General features: G+C 40.7%; 1 protein-coding gene across 4 annotated transcripts in view; it reads left to right on the plus strand.

The window, feature by feature from the left end:
- The window catches only part of DMD (dystrophin), a 1,248,719-nt gene that overhangs the window by 485,363 nt on the left and 741,900 nt on the right, over window positions 1-21,456 (plus strand). For all 4 annotated transcript variants that reach the window (XM_066619666.1, XM_066619670.1, XM_066619667.1 and 1 more), the window contains 3 exons: window positions 140-277; window positions 3,443-3,595; window positions 4,484-4,666. In XM_066619666.1, the coding sequence (XP_066475763.1) occupies window positions 140-277; window positions 3,443-3,595; window positions 4,484-4,666 (474 nt within the window). The remainder of the gene's footprint in view (window positions 1-139; window positions 278-3,442; window positions 3,596-4,483; window positions 4,667-21,456) is intronic.

A 21,456-nucleotide genomic window follows, 5' to 3' on the forward strand; every position in this document is an offset into this window, starting at 1 on the left:
CATAATGCATCCTAACTGTCCTATATACATAACAAGATGATGATTAGAAATAAAAAATTGTTTAAGGACCAGAGATGGATTGAGAGATTTTTTTATATTAGGAGATAAATATTGATTGCTGTGTTTTTTTCTTAATCAGAGTGAAGATAACGAGGGTACTGTAAAAGAACTGCTTCATCGAGGAGAAGTACTTCACCAAACAATCACAGATGAAAGAAAAAGAGAAGAAATTAAAACAAAACAACATTTATTACAGACCAAACATAACGCTCTCAAGGTATAGGATATAATTTATTTCACACATTCTTAAACTCCTTTTGACATTATTGTATTGCCCAAATAAATGCAATTTTAAGTTCAGAATTTAAGGAAGGGGCACTGAAACCTGTCATTAGTTCCTCTTAGCTATAGCTCTTTAACTTCACTTCACCATAGAAAGCAGGAACCCAACCAACAGATGTAGTGGCCAATTGGTGACTAGCGTGGCATACAGTATACAATGCATTATTTGAAATGCAATTGATTATGTTTCTCTCTACAAAGCCTCATAGTTAAGTACTATTTACTTGCACTTAAATGCTTTTACAACAGATATAAGAGTAGCAGTATCTGATTGCTTCACATAGCATCAAGCCTCACTTGACAACAAGGATGCCTGTCTGCATCCCTGTGGTTAAGCGGCACATGACTGTATTGAGACCTTTTCTACCATGCCACTGAGCTACAGCACTATTCCTAATAATTAGGAAGTCCTGGATTTCACTTGTTGTCCTGTAAATAAATATGTAATGTTCATACATTAGGAGATTTTCACATGTTGCTGCTCAAATTTGACACTTTTTAAAAGTCTGATGAAGGGATAACCCTTATTGTTTTTTATTGCACAAGAGAACTTAAAATTATGAGAACTTAACATGCATTTCATTTCCTTTCATTGAAGAAACTGTGTATATGTGATTCATATTTTCACTTGGGTTTTACACAAAGCTGTAATGTATTGCCTTTAATTATAGTAAATGGCTTTCAGATCCATGTTATCGATCCAATTATAACTGGCAATGTTTACAAAGATTTCTAATGGGCTAATGTATTTCGTTTCCTCATTTTGATGATTCAGTAAGAGTGATAAGCTTTTACAGATAAAGCTAAAATGAATTTTGAATAGTTTAAGCAAATTTATTTTGAAAAATAAATTGTTAGGGAAAGAAAATATATTTAACTAAACTGTAACATTTATAAAACAGCAACAATATCTTTTCTACGTATTTCAGTTCCTACTTTTTATCTGTAAAATGGATAAAAAGTGTTAATTGTAATCAATGGCGTCACTAGGATTCGCGTTACCTGGTGCGGGAGGCCTGCACGTCACCCCATGCAGTGGGTGGGGCAACACCAATCCCAGATGGTGGGCGTGGTGATGTACCATTACCCTGCCCCCACTGATTTTTTGGCAGTACCTTTTGATAGAACACAGATATTTCAGTGTGGTTTGTTTCATTGCGTTCTGCATGAAATTACACATTGATTGATATATAACATGATGGGATTATTCCTCCAAATTCTGATTTTAGTGATTTGGAAAACTTGTGGAGTCTCTCTCATACACACACACCTGTGTCAACTTACTAACACCTTATTGCAGCAGTTCTCATACTTTTAGCCCCAGGGCCCACTTTTTAGAATGACAGTCTGTCCAGGACCCATTGGAAGTGATGTCATGGCCAGAAGTGACATCATCAAGCAAATTAAAATAAATAATTATAAATAGTTAAATTAAAATAAAAGAAATAATTAAATAAGGGGGAGCCAGTCCTGTCCAACCAAGTGAGTTTTCTCTGTAGTCTGCCTGCAATAACACCCCCAAAAAGAATCAGTGAGATTTCCAGCCCTCCCCAGTGCCCAGTCCTTCTATTTCAAGCACATCAATACAAACACCCACCTGGCTTTACAAGTCTGAGAGCCCAATCCTATGCCTGTCTACTCAGAAGTAAATCCCATTAGAGTCAATGGGGCTTACTCCCAGGAAAGTGTGGGTAGGATTGGGCTGTGAGGGGAAACTTTGCAAGTGCAAAATAGAAAACTTTCCCCTTACCAGTTCAGGCCTCTTTGTTGGTCCTTTCTGGTGGGGGGGGGGCTGCCTTCTGGGGCTTTTATTGCACTCCAGTCCCATCGGGTTGGGACCATTCTGGTGTCCTCACATTCTTTGCCTGGCCTGACTACTAGCCAAGGCATGTATGCCTACTCACAAGTAAATGCTACGTGAGGCTGCTTCACTTCCCATAGGGCTCCATACACTCGCAGCTGGGGGGGGAGGGACCTCCTCCTCAGGTGTTTTTGGGGCTGCATTCATTGGATCATGACCATTCTGACATTGTTGGAGTCCTCTCAGCCTGCCCTTTCTGACGGACTAAGGCAAGTGTGCCTACTCGTGAGTAAACACAGCCACGTGGTTTCACTTGCTTTCCATAGGGCTGAATAGGGACCTCCTTCTCGGGTGTTTTTTGGGGGCTGCATTTACTGGATCAGGACCATTCTGGTGTCGTTAGAGTCCTCTCAGCCTAACCTTTCTGACAGACTATGGCAAGTATGCCTACTCATGAGTAAACGCGCGATACGGCTCACTTTCCATAGGGCTCCATACATTTTTTCCTTCTGGTTTTTTGGCCATAACTTTTGAAGGAAAGGATTGATCTCAACGGGATTTTTTGCATTGTGTTCCGCTGGTCATTCTGCATCCAACGGTGTATGGCATGACATGGTAGCTTGTGCAGGCACGATTTTAGCGCATCGCCCCCCTAGGGTGCATCACTCCCCCAGGGCGTGACACCAGTGTGGCCCGCACCCCCCGCACCCTCTTAGCAATGCCACTAATTGTAATATTTTATATCTATTATTTATTGTGTTATTCATGTTCAAATACAATGCAAGGAGAAATCACCATAATCAATGTTCATTATAATTATGAACTAGCATTTTTTATTTGTAAATCAATTTAAGTTTTCTGTTGCAGCGATATTTCATTTTCAGTCATCTTTCAGTACACATAGAGTTAATATCAGTAGCCTGCTGGGTGAAACAATAAAACATTTGCAGTTAGATTGGCCTAAGGATGTTTCTAACAATTCATGCATATTTTTAAACATCAGCATTTTGCTCAAAATGTAAATATTACTTAAAATGTGTGTTAAATTTTTGAATAGATGTGGCATTTATCAGTGTCTTGAAAGTGAACATTGCCTGCTTAGAAGGATAAGAAAATATGCAGGCTGTATTCAGCAGTACATAATAGATGCATATCGAAAGCTAATTTTTAAAAATGTAATGGATCTTTTTGTATTGTCCATTTTTACCCCCTTGTCCCTATCCTTCATTAGATATGTGTGTTATCATTTATCATATAAGCCTTTCATTGCAATTCTAATAATGTCTGCACTATGAACAGGATCTGAGGTCTCAAAGAAGGAAAAAGGCTTTGGAGATTTCTCATCAATGGTACCAATATAAGAGGCAGGCGGATGATCTGATGACATGGCTGGATGATATTGAGAAAAAGTTAGCGAGTCTACCAGATCCTCAAGATGAACAGAAGCTGAAGGTAATATTGCTTTAAAAGGAGAGTTGTATTTTGTTTTTAAAATAAATTATATGTGTCTGTGATTGTGTGTGTCTTTATCTCTCTGTATTTACACATAGAATTATAGGGGACAATACTCTATATGATTTAAATAATTTAGGTCACACTTATTGGAAGATGTGAATTTATTTTATTCTTGTATCTTTGTAAATGTTATATCTAGCATACAACAGTTAAAAAATAATAATAATAATATGTTTTATTTGCATATATCAAGTGTACTGTTTTTAAGAAACCTCAACTGTTTTGATTTAAAAAATTAATTGATTTTGTATCTTTATTCCAGATGAGCAAATGACTTATCGGTATATGGATGAACACTTTTTCATGTTAGCACATTCACTTTCATCAGAACATATTCATACATCATTGTCAAAATTCTAACGATTTACTTATATGTTGTCAAAGTATGGCCTCATTTATTTTGAATCGTCTTCTTTTGCTTCATTCTCTTTTGAAGTTCCTGCAATAATTTTTTTTTAAAAAGCTCTAGCCATGCAACTGACAATCACTGTGAATATTTAATTTGTGGTTCCTATGCATTAAAGTGATCTTTCCAGTTAACTATCACACTACGCTAGGTATAATTAGTTAGTTAGTACTTTGGCCTGCTTAGCCACCTTTCCAGAATACACCTAGTCCCTTAAATCTCTAAAATCAATCTACTGGATAACCCAAGACTCACCTATGTTTATTTTGTCTAAATGTAAACTAACATTTAAAAATAAGTGCTTTTCTTTTTGTTTGTAACAATAAAGTGGGGGAAAAAAATCTGACATATTTTGCTCATTATTAGGATTGATCTAGTTAGCTAATTGTCCTGGGCCCTGTATTGATTTTGCTCAATAGGAAATTGATCGAGAATTGGAGAAGAAGAAAGAAGAGCTGAATGCGGTACAGAGGCAAGCTGATCGCTTGTCTAAGGATGGGGCTGCAAAAGCAGTGGAACCAACCCTGATACAGCTCAGCAAGCGCTGGCGAGATATTGAGAGCAAATTTGCTCATTTTCGAAGACTCAACTATGCACAAATTGTGAGTTGCTCTTCGCAAACATGTATGTTTGCAACTACTGCTACTAACAGAACCCTGCTAACAATGAGCGTTCCCAGTGCCTATGCTAACTTGCTTAAATGGTCAGCAAATGGCAGCCACTTTATTTACAGTACAGTATAGACTTCAAGGTACATGTTTTGCTCTGGATAATGCCCCTAAATAAAAATTAAAAGTGGGTAAACACAAACTGAAATCTCTTAGCATTAATGAAAATCATATTGATTTTTGTTGCCTCATTTTTTCCCCATAACATTTCCAGTTTAAACCTGTCAGCTTGCCATACATTTATTTTGTGTGACTCAGAAATACGTATTTTCAACCTGCCATCCCATGCAAAATCTAATTAGCTTTTGTTTATTCATACTGTGCATTCTATGCACACTTAGAATTTCTCTCCCCTCTGCTTGTACATGATCTAGACTCCTTTTTACTTATAGTGCAGTCTTAGGAATACTTACTCAGAAATAAGTGGTACCTTCTTTTAGTAAGTGCCCATACAATTTGCAGTCTTAATAATTCAACTCGGAAAATACATAATTACAATTTTTCACAAATATTCATGAAATTCAAATCTCTTTAGTAGCACCTTGGAGCCCCACTTGCCAGTTTCCACCTTTCAGGCAAACTTCTAGTTCTGGAAAATCTGTCATATCTGCAACTGTACTTTCAAATAAACCATTTTATCGGATCAAGATTTTGTCTGTTAAAACAGCAGTTATGTACTTGTTGTTCTGTATCTATTTCAAATTGACATTTCCCACAAAAAACTGGTGGAAAAGCATGTTTTGTGCTGTGAGAATGTGCCAATTCACTTATTTTTTACTCTATTTTTTCCCTTGTAAAATTAGTGAATAGAAATTCCCTACCTCACAGGGATGTTGTGAGGATGTGTTAATGTGTGTATGGGACAATGGACACTTGTAATTTTTTTTTAGTTACCCTTAATATGTTTTACTGATTCATAAACTGACTTTCGCTACAAGAAGTATTTTTAATTAAATTTACAAAATAGTTCCCATAGTAGCAGGCAAACTGGAAAAAAAAGGCAGCCCAGTCGGGCTTAAGTCCTCGTGTGTCCTTGCAAAAGGTGCACCAGTATCATACACTATGAGATTGCTGGCACAAATGGCCAGAAGCCCCACGCATGTGCCAACAGCTCACCTAGGCCGTGACAGAGCAGGTACGGTGGTGGAAGGGCTGGGTTGGGAGGAGGTGAATCTCGGTGGCAGTGGTGCACACCAGAATCCTATCCTCCTTTTCCCTACCCAACATATTCCCTGAGCCTCCTCAGACTTGTGCCAGCTAAGTAGCTGGCATAGGTCCAAGGAGACTCATTGACAGCCAAGTGGCTTATAGAGAGGTAAGTAAATATATTTTTACTTACCTCTCCAGGACCATTTGGTTGCTCCTTCACCACAGAATTCAGCATGTGCTCTGTTAGCACAGTTGCATCTCCTAGGCTCATGGGGGATGGGATTTAAGCATAAGAGAGAGATTGGTAGGAGTTATATAATGCAGATATTCAGAAATGGTCTACATTCTTGTCTATATTGACACTAATTGCTTGCAGAGGAGTAGTGGTAATTATCACTGTTAGTGCTTTATTGTTTTCTGAGGAGCTCTTTTGGAAAGGGGCTATGCTGTTGAATTTCTGTCCTGTAGTTCCTAGAATATATCTCCAGGTTTTCAATTACTGGGTGAAAATAATTGGTGGAAAGTTCAGTAGGGATATCTGTCCCAAGAGCCCAGCATTTCTGCTGACTTCGGAATCAAGGAAAATGTAATTCATGAATCTGACTGCTTAAGTAATGTTAACCATTCCCCCAGCTAAAAATGCTTCTTAATATTTGGAGAAGAGGGTGGATTGGAGTTCAACCAGATTAGGCAGCGGCAACATGCCCACACCCATAAGAAGCCATCCAGTCATTCTGACTTCCTGAACCCCCAGTGCCTGTCACTGTCATAAATTCCTCCATTCACTGTTGGAGAGAGTGGAGGAGTCACTACCCCATTATTCATCCCCAGTAAGCAGCGGGAGCACATGCAGGGCTTAGCCCCCAGACCTCCAGCAACTTCACATTGGTACAGATTTTTGAGATCTGTATAGAATGTATTCAACAAAGTCTGGAAAAGACATTAACGGAAACCATCCATCTCTACTGTCATGTAAGAAAGAAGGAGGTGGTGCAAGTCCAGGGAGACCCATTGGGGCCAGGGTGCCTTACCCAGGGGTAAGGGGAAAAGTTCCCCACTGCCTTTGGCTGAGCAGCCTTGGGCCCCTATCCTGAGCTGGATACAGCGCAAGCCTCTTGGCTTGCCTGTTCCAGTGCAGGGTAGGATTGCGCCCATAGTCAGTTGCAAGTTGTTTGGAGAGGACTTAAGTGGTTCTGATCTTTATCTGCCTGTAAGTAAATAAAGGCCACTGCAGAACTTCATGTGCAAACACCTCCTGAATATTGTTAAGCAGTTGTACCAACATGATATTTTGTTGACCTTACAAACCAGAAGAATTAAAGATATCTTAACCAAGTGATTGTTTGCTGTCAGCATAAGTGTGCTGAGACATTTCTGGGGAAAGCATGGCCAGGACACAGATTTAGCCATTTGTTTAAAGGCATGTGTATTTACATATTTATATTGCAAAAAATCATATCTTCACACTAGCTTTTTGTAGACACAGGTGTGCAGAGAATATAAGAAATTGAGAAACCAATCAGGTGTATTTGAGTAATCAAGTCACCTCTGTTGGAAACGCTGCCAGACAATTTATCTATCCTCTTTCAGATTTGATGTGTTATTAAGCCACAGGAAAGAATTGAATGAAATCTGTTCCCTTCCAGCCATTCCATTTAGATATGAATGCTTTGTATCACTTGCCAAATGAAGAATTTTAATTGCTTAATATTAGGTCTACAGTGTGTTCATACATGCAAAGTTGTATTCTGCGCTTGTGAGATTGATCTTATGAACAGAATTTAAATTTCTAGCCTTCCTACATCTGTCTAAGCTTTAGAAGCACGTTTTTCTTCCAAAGTTTCTATTATATATGTGAATTTTACACCAGGTCAAAAGGTTGCTTTTCCTGCTCCAAGTAATATTTTAATTTTGGTAATTAAATATGTTATTTGGACAATGTGCCATGTAATTTTCATATTTTTACTCAATATAATATGGCTTTCTGATTCCTTTTAACTGAATGCAGTGCAGATTGCCTAACAAAGATGCATTGGTAAATGAACAATTAACAGAAAGGGCTTCCTAGGGAGCTTTCAAAAAAGCAGTATCATTTATTGTTTAGCTGTCAGGGTTAGTTACTCTTTCAAAGTTAACAAAAGCCCCCCCTCATGTATAAATTGTATAGCAAGACAAATATGGCTTCATATTTGTTTATGCATCTGTGAGTATTTACATTCTACTGTACTTGCAGTATCCTGTTCAATTAGATCAGGGGTGTTAAGCATAAGGCCTGCAGGTTGAATGCAGCCCATGGAAGCTCTTTATTCAGCCCACCTGATAATTGGGTCTCCCAGCACTGCCCTTTTAGCAGTGCCACTTCTGCTGAGGTGCTGGGATGGAGAGACAGAATGAGGCCTCAGAAGGCAAGGAATGCTACTGCAGAGCAGACCAAGTGTGGTAAAAGTGGGAGATGCTACCAAGGTACTGGGAGAGCCCAGCTATCACACAGGTTGCACTTTCAGTAGCATTGCTAATGTCTTCACTTTGCAGAACACCTCTGAGCTGCTAAGCTGTGAAGTGATGGCTCAGCAGAAGCAGTGCTGCTGAAAGGACAGCCCATAATTGTGATAACTGGGCTCTTCCAGCATGATAATTGGGCTCTCTTGAAAATATGATCAAGATTTGCATATTTTCTTGTCTGTCATTGGCAACTAATGAATTTCTATGTGAGAACAAAGTGGATGTGGTCATCCTTGCTTAAGGACATCACTTCCTGATTAATGTTGTGACATCCGACCCTCAAATACCATGAATACTATTCGGCCTGCTGTTTATGAGTTTAAACAGTTTAACACCTGTGTACAGGTGAAATGAGTTTAACACCTGTGTATAGTAGTGCAACTGGACATTATACTAAGTGCATATGATTGCATTTTCCTTTATTTACACTGATAATCTCACAGTATTTCACTATATAAAATGTTTTAATCTCTGTCAGAAAAAAGCATGTTCCCTGTATTGCATAAAGGGTCATTCAAATGATATTGAGTTTTATGTCTATTTTGTTTTTGCATGCTCCCCCCATACAAAACACTGTTTCCCCCCTTTATCAGAAAGAGTAATAGGATGTGGAGCCATTTCAGAACATGCATAGTCAAACAGCTGTGTACAATTAACTGCCACTATTTAAAGCAGTGAAAGTCAAGAATAAGATTAGGATTGCAAATTATCGTTTTGCATTGTATTTTCAATAATAACAAAAATATTGTCAAGTTCTGTAAGTCTTACTACAGAATACAGATGTTTTGCTTTTTCAAATAAAAATAAACTACAGTAAGGCACCTTTAATGACTGCATATTTACAGCCCAATCCTATCCACACTTTCCTGGGAGTAAGCCCCATTGATTCTAATGGGACTTACTTCTGAATAGATATGCATATGATTGGGCTGTTAGTCAGGAACTGTAGAACAGAGCAATAATGCTTTTTTCTTTCTTTTTGAGATAGAAAATAATGTAAATATGGAGGGGGAAGTGTATGTGAGTTAAATGTAGTCTGACTACATTTCTGCTGCTTCCCAGCAGACTATATTCCACTACCTATCAAATCTGCCTCATATAGCTCATCAGAATATGGCATGACTATCAGGATCAGCTGTGTGGTGGGCTAGAACTGCAACTGAATGGACTTGGAGTACAACCTCCCTGTGGAGAGAATTTTTGCATTTCAATCAACTGGTGAAGGTCATAGACAAGCTGCCAGCAGGGAAGTTGCAACTTCCATACCAACTTAAGTAGTGGTTGCTAGGGGAAACCCCCCAGAGAGCGCTGTAATTAAAAATAAAAACAAGACTTTAATATTTATTCAAAAGGATAAGCATATACAATGTGATGACTGATAACATCACTTCAGTAATTGTTAACATTTTGCTACTACGTACCAGAAAATATCAAATCACAGATATTTTAATATAGTATTGAATGCTCCTAACACAAGTTTCCTTTAAAAGTGCTTTGGAAACCTACAGGTTTTTATCTTAAACCTGAATATAATTTTTGCCTATAAACTATTAATAGAAAGTAATCATTATTTCAATATCATTAGATATCATTAGAAAGTAATCATAATCAATATCATTAGATTTGCTTTCAAAAAAATAAAATTATTTTTAGAAGATTTAGGGCCAAATCCTATCCAACTTTTCAGCACTGGTGCAGCCGTGCCAATGGGGCATGCACTGCATCCTGTGGTCAGGGGGCAGCCATGGAGGCCTCCTCCAGGTAAGGCAATGTTTGTTCCCTCTCCTCGGGGCTGCATTGCGGCTGCACCGGCACTCGAAATTTGGATAGGATTGGGACCTTAAATGGAAAACTCCTACTGAATTGTTGCTTAAACCCACTGGCCTACCTAGGAGGGTCAGCAGGTGCATGTACTGCCAGGGGACACGGCTGGGGGGTAGAGGCCATGTTACATTTTAAGATCCTCCAAATTCCTTAGAACAGGGGTGTCACTCATTTCATACAGTGTACTGAATAGCATTTATTATGCCTGCTGGGGGCCAGAAGTGATGTAATTAAGCAAGTGATGACCAGAAATAAGCACTTTTTTCTCACTTAGGAGCTCGGATGCAAATTGTGGAAGAGAAAATACACAAATCTTGAGCATGTTTTCTAAATGCAGGAGAGCCCAATTACCATGTGGGCTGGCCTTTAGCAGTGATACCTCAGCCCAGCTCAGCAGCTGTGAGAACTGATGGTAGTGCTTGAAGAGCCCGAGGGCCAGGTATAAAGCTTCTGGGGACCGCATCTAGCCAGCGGGCCTTATGTTTGACACCTCTGCCTTAGAAGGTCTTGGGGAGGCTACGTGTCGCCTTCATGGCCTTCAAAGGGCCTTAAAATGTCCCTTCTGGCCTCCCACTCGAGGCCTTAAAAGGGGGGTGGCACTTCAAGTCTTGCTCTGGGGCAGCACAGTGGACAGAACTAACACTGTTTAAATGAATATGTTTTAGGAAAACTTAGTGGAAGTAAGCAAAGTAATTGAAAAGAGAATTGAAAAGCTAAAATAAAAATGAGATGTGATTACTTTTTTAAAAAAAACCATTTCAATCTCAATATAAATGTGTTGATGGAATTTTGAAACAACATAACTAACATAAGGTGGTGAGAATGCATTTAATGTTCTGATGGCCGAAACTGTTTTATGAGCATCAGAAGAAATATGCATAAATGAAAGATCAGGATAGTATCTAGCGCATGCCATTGCTGTCAGATCCACCCCCTTCCACAACCTCCCTGCCCTATTCTTTCCCACCCAGTTTTGTCCCCCACCCCCTCACCTCCTGCACTGACTTGCCTGCTCTGGCGGGCTGCCAGCAGTCTGGCAATGTTGTACATGAGAATGCTTCAGAAGAGCGCACTGCTAGAGCGTGCTTTACAGCTTCTTAAGACAGTCAGTGTTGCTGGAGAGCTGGTTCTGCCAACAGGACAGCCCAATAGGATTGGGGTGTGTATCTTCATTAAAGTGGGATACTTCATATACCATTCAGATGAAAGTTTCCTTTTATAAAGCTTACAACCCAATCCTATCCCCCACCATTTTATGCTATGCAGCCATGCTGATGGACCATATGCTGCATGCTGTGCTGCATTAACTTACCTTTCGTAGGCCACCTAGCCTTCAGTGGGTCTCCTTGGACCTACACCAACTACTTTGCTGGTGAAGGTCCAAGGAGTGGCAGGGGTCATGTTGGGCTAGGAAAATGGATATAAGATTCAGCATGTGCTTCTGCTGCCAAAATCAAGCTCCTTCTGCCCCTCCGTTCTCCCACTCCTTGATTCTCCCCCCGAACGACCCATGATACACTCCTGCCAACGCCTCACCTGCTCCTACGTGGGCTGGGTCCATCTCTAGTGAATGCTCAGAACCTCTGGCCATTTGGGCTAATGGATCTAACTTGTGCAACAGCAGCACAATGTTTATTGTGCTGCAGGAGCACTTGCTGTGATGGATGATGAGATCCACTGTGGTAAGTGTCCAATAGGATTGGGCTGTTAGGTAAATATTGTCAATTTCTTGGACAGAAATTTGTCTCATAATCTTGAATTATAATCTTATACAGGTCTAGACTATTTATATATGGATTTTTATACACAGATTTGACTCAACATGAATGGGCCCTGCAAATGAGAAGGAATGTGCTGACCCCTGGAGAAGGGGAAAATGCACCCCTTTAAAATCAGTTAAAAAAACTGAACAGTCCTGTAGCCTTGTTAATGAGAGGGGGGGGAGCAGCTGGCTGACAATCCATCAATCCTCTCTCCAGCAGACCCCTCCCTTCCCCCCCCCCAGTATGTGAAAGAAAGGTGATCCCTTTGCATTGGTGAAGGGAGGGGCTAACTTGGAGGACAACTGATTGATGGATTGTCTTGTTAATGACTCTTACCTTACATCTCAAAGGTCAGCAAGGCTGTTTTTAAGTCACCAGAGCAAAGAAACTTTGTTTTTTAAATTGATTTGCTATAGTGTGTTTTTTTGTGTTTGTTTTTTTTGCCATCCACTGAGTGCTTGGAACAGAATCCATGCGAATAATGAGGATCAACCTGTAATCATATTTACTTCCTGGTGCTCTGTAATACTTTGACTAATTAGAGAGTTTCAGATACTGTAATTTGAATTATTATTCACGTGTTTAGAAACATATGTATGTATGCCTGGATTTGAGACAGGTAGGTACCTCAGAAAGTACCTACAGCATCTTTACTGATATGAGCAAGTTTTACCCTAGTCCAGGTTGAGTCTTGTTATTCTCAAGGGTTCCGTTCCCAGAACTCACATGGATGGCAAAAATTGTACTATAGCAAATCCATTTCAAAAACAATGGCCTTTTGCTCAGCAATTAAAGAAGAGTTGTCCTGATCTTTAGTAATGCACTAAGAGGCAATCATTCTCTCTCCAGACACTTAGAAAGGCTTTACTCCAAGGCAGCTACCTCTCCCTTCCCCAGTAGCCCAGCACAGGGAAGGAATAGAGGAGGTGATAATGACTTGCATTCTTTCACATGCTCAGAGGAAAGGGAGGGGTTGCTTGGCAGGGAGTGAAGCTATTCTAAGTGCCCAGAGAGAGTGGTTAATGGATTGCCTACTGGCTGCCCTCTCCCCCCTTAAGGAGGCTATTGTTAAATGTCTTTTTTCCTTTGATTTAAAGGGCCCTTCTTATTGCATTGAGATAAAACTGCTGGTAAAAAAAAAAAATCAATGGATAATTAGGTTATACCTGTAGTTGATACAGGTTAGTGTGAGGTTTTGTTTTTTGTTTTGCCTCTCACAACACTTAGATCCAAGTAATATTTCTTCAAACTTTTTATATTTTCCTACTGAAAATTGGGCCTTCCTTATCCTTCTGAAAAAAGAAACATTACTCTTCATTAGCTCAAGGAGAGCTTTAGAAATTTATGAAGTAAGATAAATCTGTGAAGAAAAAGAATCTCAACAAGAGCCAAATTGGGATATCCCAAAGCATGTCAGATCATATGAAGAAATATATTTATAACTTCCATATAGTTTTCTGCATTTTCTCAAAGCCAGTTTCTTCATTACACAGAAATGAGAAATGAAGCTCTTCTGCAGGACTATGGGAAGTGGGACATGCTGATGTCAACCAGCATGACATCTGTGAGCTTCCAGGGCTATATAGAGTTCACAGAACTCCCCCTAGGTGAAACCTGTAAGTCCCACTTCAAACATTGCCATGTAAGTAAGAGAAGCAGTACAAGTCCCTTGTCTGTCTTCTTTCCTCACTTGTATGGGAGTCTAAACTGACTCTATGTACTGTGGTATTGAGAAGCCAAGATATATACAGAATTGTATCTTTTGAATCTGCAAAAAATGGTGTAGAACTACAGTTATAAATTGTTTAGAACACTGGTTCTAAAACAATAAGGGCTCTTGAAACAATAAGGGCTTTTTATAATATGCAGAATCTGGAATAAATTATTGCTGGAGTGCTCTGATGGAAGGACATAGTGTTCATGTTAATGTTTTACTACAGTTTTCAAACTTTGACTTTTAATTCATATTCTTTCCTTCTTTCAGTGACTCTGCTATAGTACTTCTAAAGATTGTACCTGTGGATTAGCAACCTTGGTCTATATTCCTATATTTACATCTCAAGTGCTTGAGATATGTGTCAGCGCTCTACAAAGCCCTTACTTCCAGCAATTCTCAATTGTTGGAAGTATAGCACTTTCAGTAAATGTATAACAGAAACACAGCATGTACTCAGTATAAGACACAGGCCCATGTGGTTTAGTTGCTCAGGCAAGACTGATAATTAAACTTGCAGAATGCATCACTACATAGCTTTTATACTTAAATTACCATTTCGGTATCTTAGCATCTTCATGTTGACTTTGATTTGCAAGACTTAAAATAATTGGGAATCTGCCTTGCATAGCACATCCAGCCTGTCAATAGACCAGGATAATTTCAGATGGCATGATTTCAACAGCTCCTGGAATAGTTACATGTTTATTTGTATATGAAATTCTTCTTGCTGCTTCAGAACCACTCGTTAGCTACTCAGTGTCCACTTGGGAATTACTTCCCAAGGCTACTGCAAAGGTGTTAAGCAAGAAGAATGTAAAGATAGCCAAATATGTTGTCTCAGACTCTGAAGTGGAACTAGAGTTTATGGATCAGACTATAGCAATGGTTCCCAAACTGTGAGCCGGAACCCACCAGTGGGTCACAGTCCAATTTTTGGTGGATTGAGAAACTGACAAGGAATATGGATTGAGCCCAATGGAAAGAGCCCAATCCTATGCATGTCTACTCAGAAGTGATTCCAATATAGTCAATGGGACTTACTCCCAGGTAAGTGTGGATAGAATTGCATCCTGAGCCATACATGAGCATTTACTTGCGGGTAAGTGACTGTGCCTCAGCTCTTATCAAAGGCCAGGCAAAGGGGAACATTAGGCCACCATAAATCTGATCCAATGAATGTGGAACTAAACAAATGTTCCAGAACAACCATTTTCAGTCTTTTTCAGCTCAGGGCATATTGACAAGGCACTAAAATTGTCAAGGCACACTACTAGTTGTTTACTTACATTAAATTACTACATTACGAGTAATTTTTAATTAATATAATTAATACAATTAAATCATTACATGACAAAGGGCACAATCCTAACCAGGTCTACTCAGAAGTAAGGCCTATTTTGTTCAATGGGGCTTACTCTCAGGAAAGGTGGTTAGGATTGCAGCCAAAGACTCACAAGAAGTTCAGAGAGTATGAAGTTTGGAGCATATGTGATTCTGGAAAGGAGGAAAAATGTTATTAGTGTAATGCCAGAAAGTGCTGGCAAAGAGAGGGCAGGCTGAGCACACAGTGGGGAGAGGGGCAATGAAGACACATGATTGAAAGAAGTGCAGGATTCAGCTGGAGTGGAGGGGAGAATGTGAAGAAAGTGGTTCTGGACCTTTGAAAGATAAGGAGGAGTGAAGGGAGGGACAGTAAGAGAGGTGCTGACTGCCATTATGAGATTTGGGGAGGGGAGTGTGCCTGTGGGAGGGAGTGGGGTGGGGAGAAGCACCAATTGCCTGCTTCTGTATTTAAGAAAAAAGAGTGTGACCAAAAGCCCAATCCTAGGCAATATGTCTACTCAGAAGTAAGCCCCACTATAGTCAACGGGGCTTACTCCCAGGTAAGTGTGGATAGGATTGTGGCCCAAAGCCCTTCCCCTGAAAGGCAAAGGACAAGGCAAGGAGGGTCGCTTTGGGGAGTTGCAGGCAACTGTGGCACCAGGACCCTTTTAGCCAGCCAGTTCTTGTGCTGGTGGCTCAGCAGACTTGCTCGCTTCCTACCTGCTTGCCTGCTCCTGCCTCCCTCGCTCTCAATCAGGACCTCTCTGCCTGGACTTAATACCCAATCCTAGGCATGTCTACTCAGAAGTAAGCCCCAAAATAGTCAACAGGGCTCATTGGCATCACTAGGATTCATGTCACCTGGTGAGGGATGCCAGTGCGTCACTCCCCATGCAGTGGGCGGGGCAATACCCAGGTGGTGGGTGTGGTGATGTACCATCACTCCACCCCCACTGGTTTTTTGGCTGTACCTTTTGATAGAACAAAGATAGAACACATTCTGCATGAAATTACGCATTGATTTATATATATATATCAATCATGATGGTATTATTCTTCCAAATTATGATTTTAGTGATTTTGGTCACTAGTGGTGTCACCCCCCCAAGGGTGTCAACTTACTAACACCTTATTGCATCAGTTCTCAAACTTTTAGCACTAGGACCCACTTTTTAGAACAATTATCTGTCCAAGACCCACCAGAAGTGATGTCATGGTGGAAGTGACATCATCAGGCAAATTAAAATAAATAAGTATAAATAATTAAAGTAAAACAAATAATTAAATAGGCAGAAACCAGCCCTGTTCCACCAAGTGAATTTCCTCTGTAGCCTGCAATAACACCCCCCCCCTCCAAAACCGGTAAGGTTTTCAGCCCTACCCAGTGCCCAGTTCAATTTAAGAACTTCTGTTTAAACCAGATCATTGTCATGATCCATCTGGCTTCGCAAGTCTCAAAAAGGTTCACCTTATCAGCTGAATCCTCTGTTTTGATCCTTTTGGGGGGGGGGAAGGCTGCTTTCTGGAGCACTTGTTTAGTTCCAGGTGCATAGGATCAGGACCATTCTGGTAGCCTTGCATTCTCCTTCACCTGATCTTCCACACCAGCTACGGCTCACTTTCACTTTCCATAGGGCTCCAGTCATTTTTTCCTGCAGGGGACTGCATAAAAAAAGGTGCAGGAATGCCATTCAGGTGTGTTCTATTACAAAAAAAGCCCTGGTCATCACTAAACTGAATTAAAATGAAATCAGGTAAATGTCTAAAATCACTCTGATAGCCCTGATTAAAGAAAGAGAGGAAGGGTAGAGACCCTGTTCCCAAACCTTGGATGTACAGTTTGAGTCTCCTTTTTCAAAAAGGTTCCATTCTCAGATCTCAAGTGAATAGCAAAAATCGCATTAAAGCAAATCCATTTAAATAACAATGTCCCTTTGCCAGGCAATTTAAAAACAGCCTTGCTGACCTTTGTGATATAAGTCAGAGTCATTAGGCAGACAATCCATCCATCAGTCTCCCTCCAGGTGCTTAGAAAGGCTTCACTTCAAGCCACAGACCCCTCCCTTCACCAATGCAAATCGATTATCTTTCTTTCACGTGCTCAGGGGGAAGAGAGGGCTCTCTTGCCTTGTAGTGAAGCTGTTCTAAGTGCTTGGAGAGAGAATGCTGCCCTCTCTTCCATTAATGAGGCTATTGTTAAACAACTGTTTTCCTTTAATTTAAAGGGCCCTTCTCATTGCATTGAGATAGAAAAATCTGGATTTTTTCACAGTGAAAAATCCAAGGATAATTAGGTTATACCTGTAATTGCTTGCATGACTCTCAACAACAGTAAGAAAAGCAGTTTTTAAAACTGTGATTTTAAAAGGATGCGTTTTTCCCCTTCTCCAGGGATCAGCACATTCCTTCTCATTTGAAGTGACCATTCACATTGAGTCAAATCCATGTATAAAAAAATTTGTGTATAACAAGGTTGGACCTATATTTGAAAGTCTGAACTGAGACTTAGGTACATGTTCTTGGAATATACTGAGCTTCCAGTTTTATAAACTACTACACACTTGAGAAGAACAGCATTTAACTATCAACATTTTTTTACATTTTGAACATATTTTACATGGGATCTTTTAATTGAAATTAAATGAGATGGATGCTCCAGTGTTTTGCCCTTACCTACAAAATGCAATAGTACAACATTTTTGGCTTCTATTCTTTAGGTTCACCTATCCAAGACTTAGTATGAATCTCATATTAATCTCATGTTGTTCAAAGAATGCTTTTCTTGGGATTTGGAGAGGAATTAAATGTTTGGTTCAAAAAACTGAGAGCTATAAAGTAGCTTTATCTGAAATCATGGTGGAAAACTCTATATTGCACTGAGATAGCTGAAAGTTTCTAACAACCAAATCCTACCTAAATCCCCATGCAATGATCCAGCTGTGCCGGCATGACTTCTACTGCGTCTCGCAGGGGATTATTGGCTGCTGGAGGTCTCCTTGGGGTAAGGGGACATTTGTTCCCTTGTCCAAGGGAAAGCCCAAGTAACCAATATGGGGCAATCCAGACCTGCACCAGCTGAATTTCTGGCATAAGTCTGTATTGCTCCACACAGGCAGTTCAGAACCAGGAAGGGAGTTTGGAATTAGGATTTGGAGTGTGTTGTCAAACCCGCCAAACCCTCCCCCTCCTGGGCGTGATGTGCCCATCTCCACCCTCATAAGAACAGCCCCACTGGATCAGGCCATAGGCCCATCTAGTCCAGCTTCCTGTATCTCACAGCGGCCCACCAAATGTCCCAGGGAGCACACCAGATAACAAGAGACCTGCATCCTGGTGCCCTCCCTTGCACTGGCATTCTGACATAGCCCATTTCTAAAATCAGGAGGTTGCACATACACATCATGGCTTGTAACTCATAATGGATTTTTCCCCCAGAAACCTGTTCAATCCCCTTTTAAAGGCATCCAGGCCAGATGCCGTCACCACATCCTGCGGCAAGGAGTTCCACAGACTGACCACATGCTGAGTAAAGAAATATTTTCTTTTGTCCTAACCCTTCCAACACTCAATTTTAGTGGATGTCCCGTGGTTCTGGAGTTATGTGAGAGTGTAGAGAGCATCTCTCTATCCACTTTATCCTTCCTATGCATAATTTTGTATGTCTCAAACATGTCCCCCCTCAGGCGTTTCTTTTCTAGGCTGAAGAGGCCCAAACGCCGTAGCCTTTCCTCATAAGGGAGGTGCCCCAGCCCAGTAATCATCTTAGTCACTCTCTTTTGCACCTTTTCCATCTCCACTATGTCCTTTTTGAGATGTGGCGACCAGAACTGGACACAATACTCCAGGTGTGGCCTTACCATCGATTTGTACAATGGCATTATAATATTAGCTGTTTTGTTCTCAATACCTTTTCTAATGATCCCAAGCATAGAATTGGCCTTCTTCACTGCTACCGCACATTGGGACAACGCTTTCATCGACCTGTCCACCACCACTCCAAGATCTCACTCCTGATCTGTCACAGACAGCTCAGAACCCATTAGCCTATATGTGAAGTTTTGATTTTTTGCCCCAATGTGCATGACTTTACAGTTACTTACATTGAAACACATCTGCCATTTTGCTGCCCATTCTGCCAGTTTGGAGACATCCTTCTGGAGCTCCTCACAATCACTTCTGGTCTTTACCACTCAGAAAAGTTTGGTGCTGTCTACAAACTTAGCCAACTCACTGCTCACCCCTGTCTCCAGGTCATTTATGTAGTTGTTGAAAAGCACCGGTCCCAGGACAGATCCTTGGGGCACACCGCTTTTCACCTCGTGCCATTCTGCCCTTCCTCTGCCCTGTTTCCACCCCCCACCCCCCGTGCTGGGCTAACCTTCTCCAGTGGCCCTCCCAATGACAACCTTCCACCAGCCTTTTCACCAGCTGTGTTCACCAGCTACAAAGCATTTTATGGCTACTTTGTGGCAGTCTGCGCTAGCAGAATGCACTTTCTGCCAATGCTAGTCTTACATAGGATTTGGCTGTAAATGTGTTTTGAACAGCAGTCACAGTGAAGTTGGATTAATGGGGAAAAACTGCAAGTAAAATGAAACAATCCTCATTACAAGGGTCAAAACAGATCTATCAGTGCCAAATATGTCTTCAAATCAATCAGTAACTTAACCAGGAAAAAAAGTACATTCACCAATCTCATTCCACTTAAGATAAGGAAAACACATCTTTCACTCTCATTTTAATCATAGTAGAATGACATATGAACACTACCATCTGATTTGACCATATCTGATATTTCCCTAAACTTAAAAAAAAAAAAGTTTCCTCACAAGCAACATACAATAGAAAGTCCAATGGTAGCTAATATATTTATGAAGAAAAAACTTAAATGTAACTATGTAAAAATCAATTATTTCTTGAATATCAAAATGCAGATTTCATACTATTAAGAATGCCCTATTATAATTCAGAGCTTTGAATTTCTTTGAATCAGTTTCTCATACAATTTAACAAGGACATCATCTTCAAGATTTTTAAATTTTAGCCTAATGATAGCCTCATTCAACATACTCATCAGTGCGTTCAATGAGGCTGGCAGTCCTATATTCTCTATAAAGGGGGAAAGTTCTTTTCCTTTAAAGATCTTTTGGCATATTCCAAAATATTAATTTTTTAATGTCCATTTGTAGGCAATTTAATAATGATAATTTTTAAACATATTTTATTAAATTCCAACTAAGGGCCCAGTCCAGTGCAACTTTGCAGCACTATTACAGCCATGTCAACAGGGCATACACTGGTGGAGGGCAGACATGGAGGCCTCCTCAAGGTAAGGGAATGTTTGTTCCCTTACCCCGGGCTGCACTGCAGCTTCATCAGCACTGGAAAATTGAACAGGATCGGGCCCTTAACTTACCAAGTGGTGATGTTGCAGTTTTAACTTACTTTCTATTGGTCACTGTTAATATGAATATATATCACTGATTATGTATAAAGTATAACTCCTTTCCAGTTTGATGGTGCAGCTCATATTTGATACATAAAGAGTAGGATCATGCTTGCTGGGCACAATCCTGACCCCATAACAGTCACTTCACCTAATTAACAGTGCAATCCTATCTTGCACTGGAACAGGCAGGCCAAGCGGTAGGCAAGATAGGGTGCCAAAGTGGCTCAGCCAGAGGTAAGGGGAAACTCATCCCCTTACCCCTGGGCAAGCCATTGTAACCCCTATGCGTCTCCTCGGACTTGTGCCACCTCCTGAGGTGGCGCAAGTCCCAAGAGAGTGGAGTGACTTGAAGCCGCTCCGCGCTGCCTAGGAACAGGGGTTGGGATTGGGCAGCTGGATCCAAACCCCGTCTCCTGCTCCCTGCCTGCCCACCCCTGGTACCACTCTCTCCCCACCTGAGAACGCCTCCCCATCTGCTCCCCACCTACCCCAGAACCTTACATCAGCTGAACACAAGGCTTGCTCCACAAGTCACTTTGGAGCCTGGATTCAGTCTCCGTGCGCTTGTGGTGCTTGCTCCCGAGGAGGCGACCCTCCTAGGCCGATGCAAGGGACTTGCGCCAGTCTAACATGAAGTTAGGATTGCACCCTAAATTGATCATTCAGAAAATTAGGTTCAGTGCTAACACTAACAATACTATATGGAAAGGAGTAATATGTCTGATGGTCTGTTAACTTTGATGACTTATACCCACTTTTATTTAGAAAGGTCTTTCCAGATCCGTGAAGCAATATATGACATGTCAAGGCCCATTCACATTATTGTCACATGTATATGACAATACTGCATTCATGTATTACTGGATTCATGTAATACTACTGCTAATGCAGTATATCTGCACAGAGGGCTTACAGCTGGGCAGTGCTCATGTGAGCACTGGCATCTCCATGTGGGGGCTACACATATGATTGCTCTAGTTTGCCCAACTGGAATAGC

The sequence above is a fragment of the Tiliqua scincoides genome, chromosome 3 (genome assembly GCF_035046505.1).
Source record: "Tiliqua scincoides isolate rTilSci1 chromosome 3, rTilSci1.hap2, whole genome shotgun sequence".
Lineage (NCBI taxonomy): Eukaryota > Metazoa > Chordata > Lepidosauria > Squamata > Scincidae > Tiliqua > Tiliqua scincoides.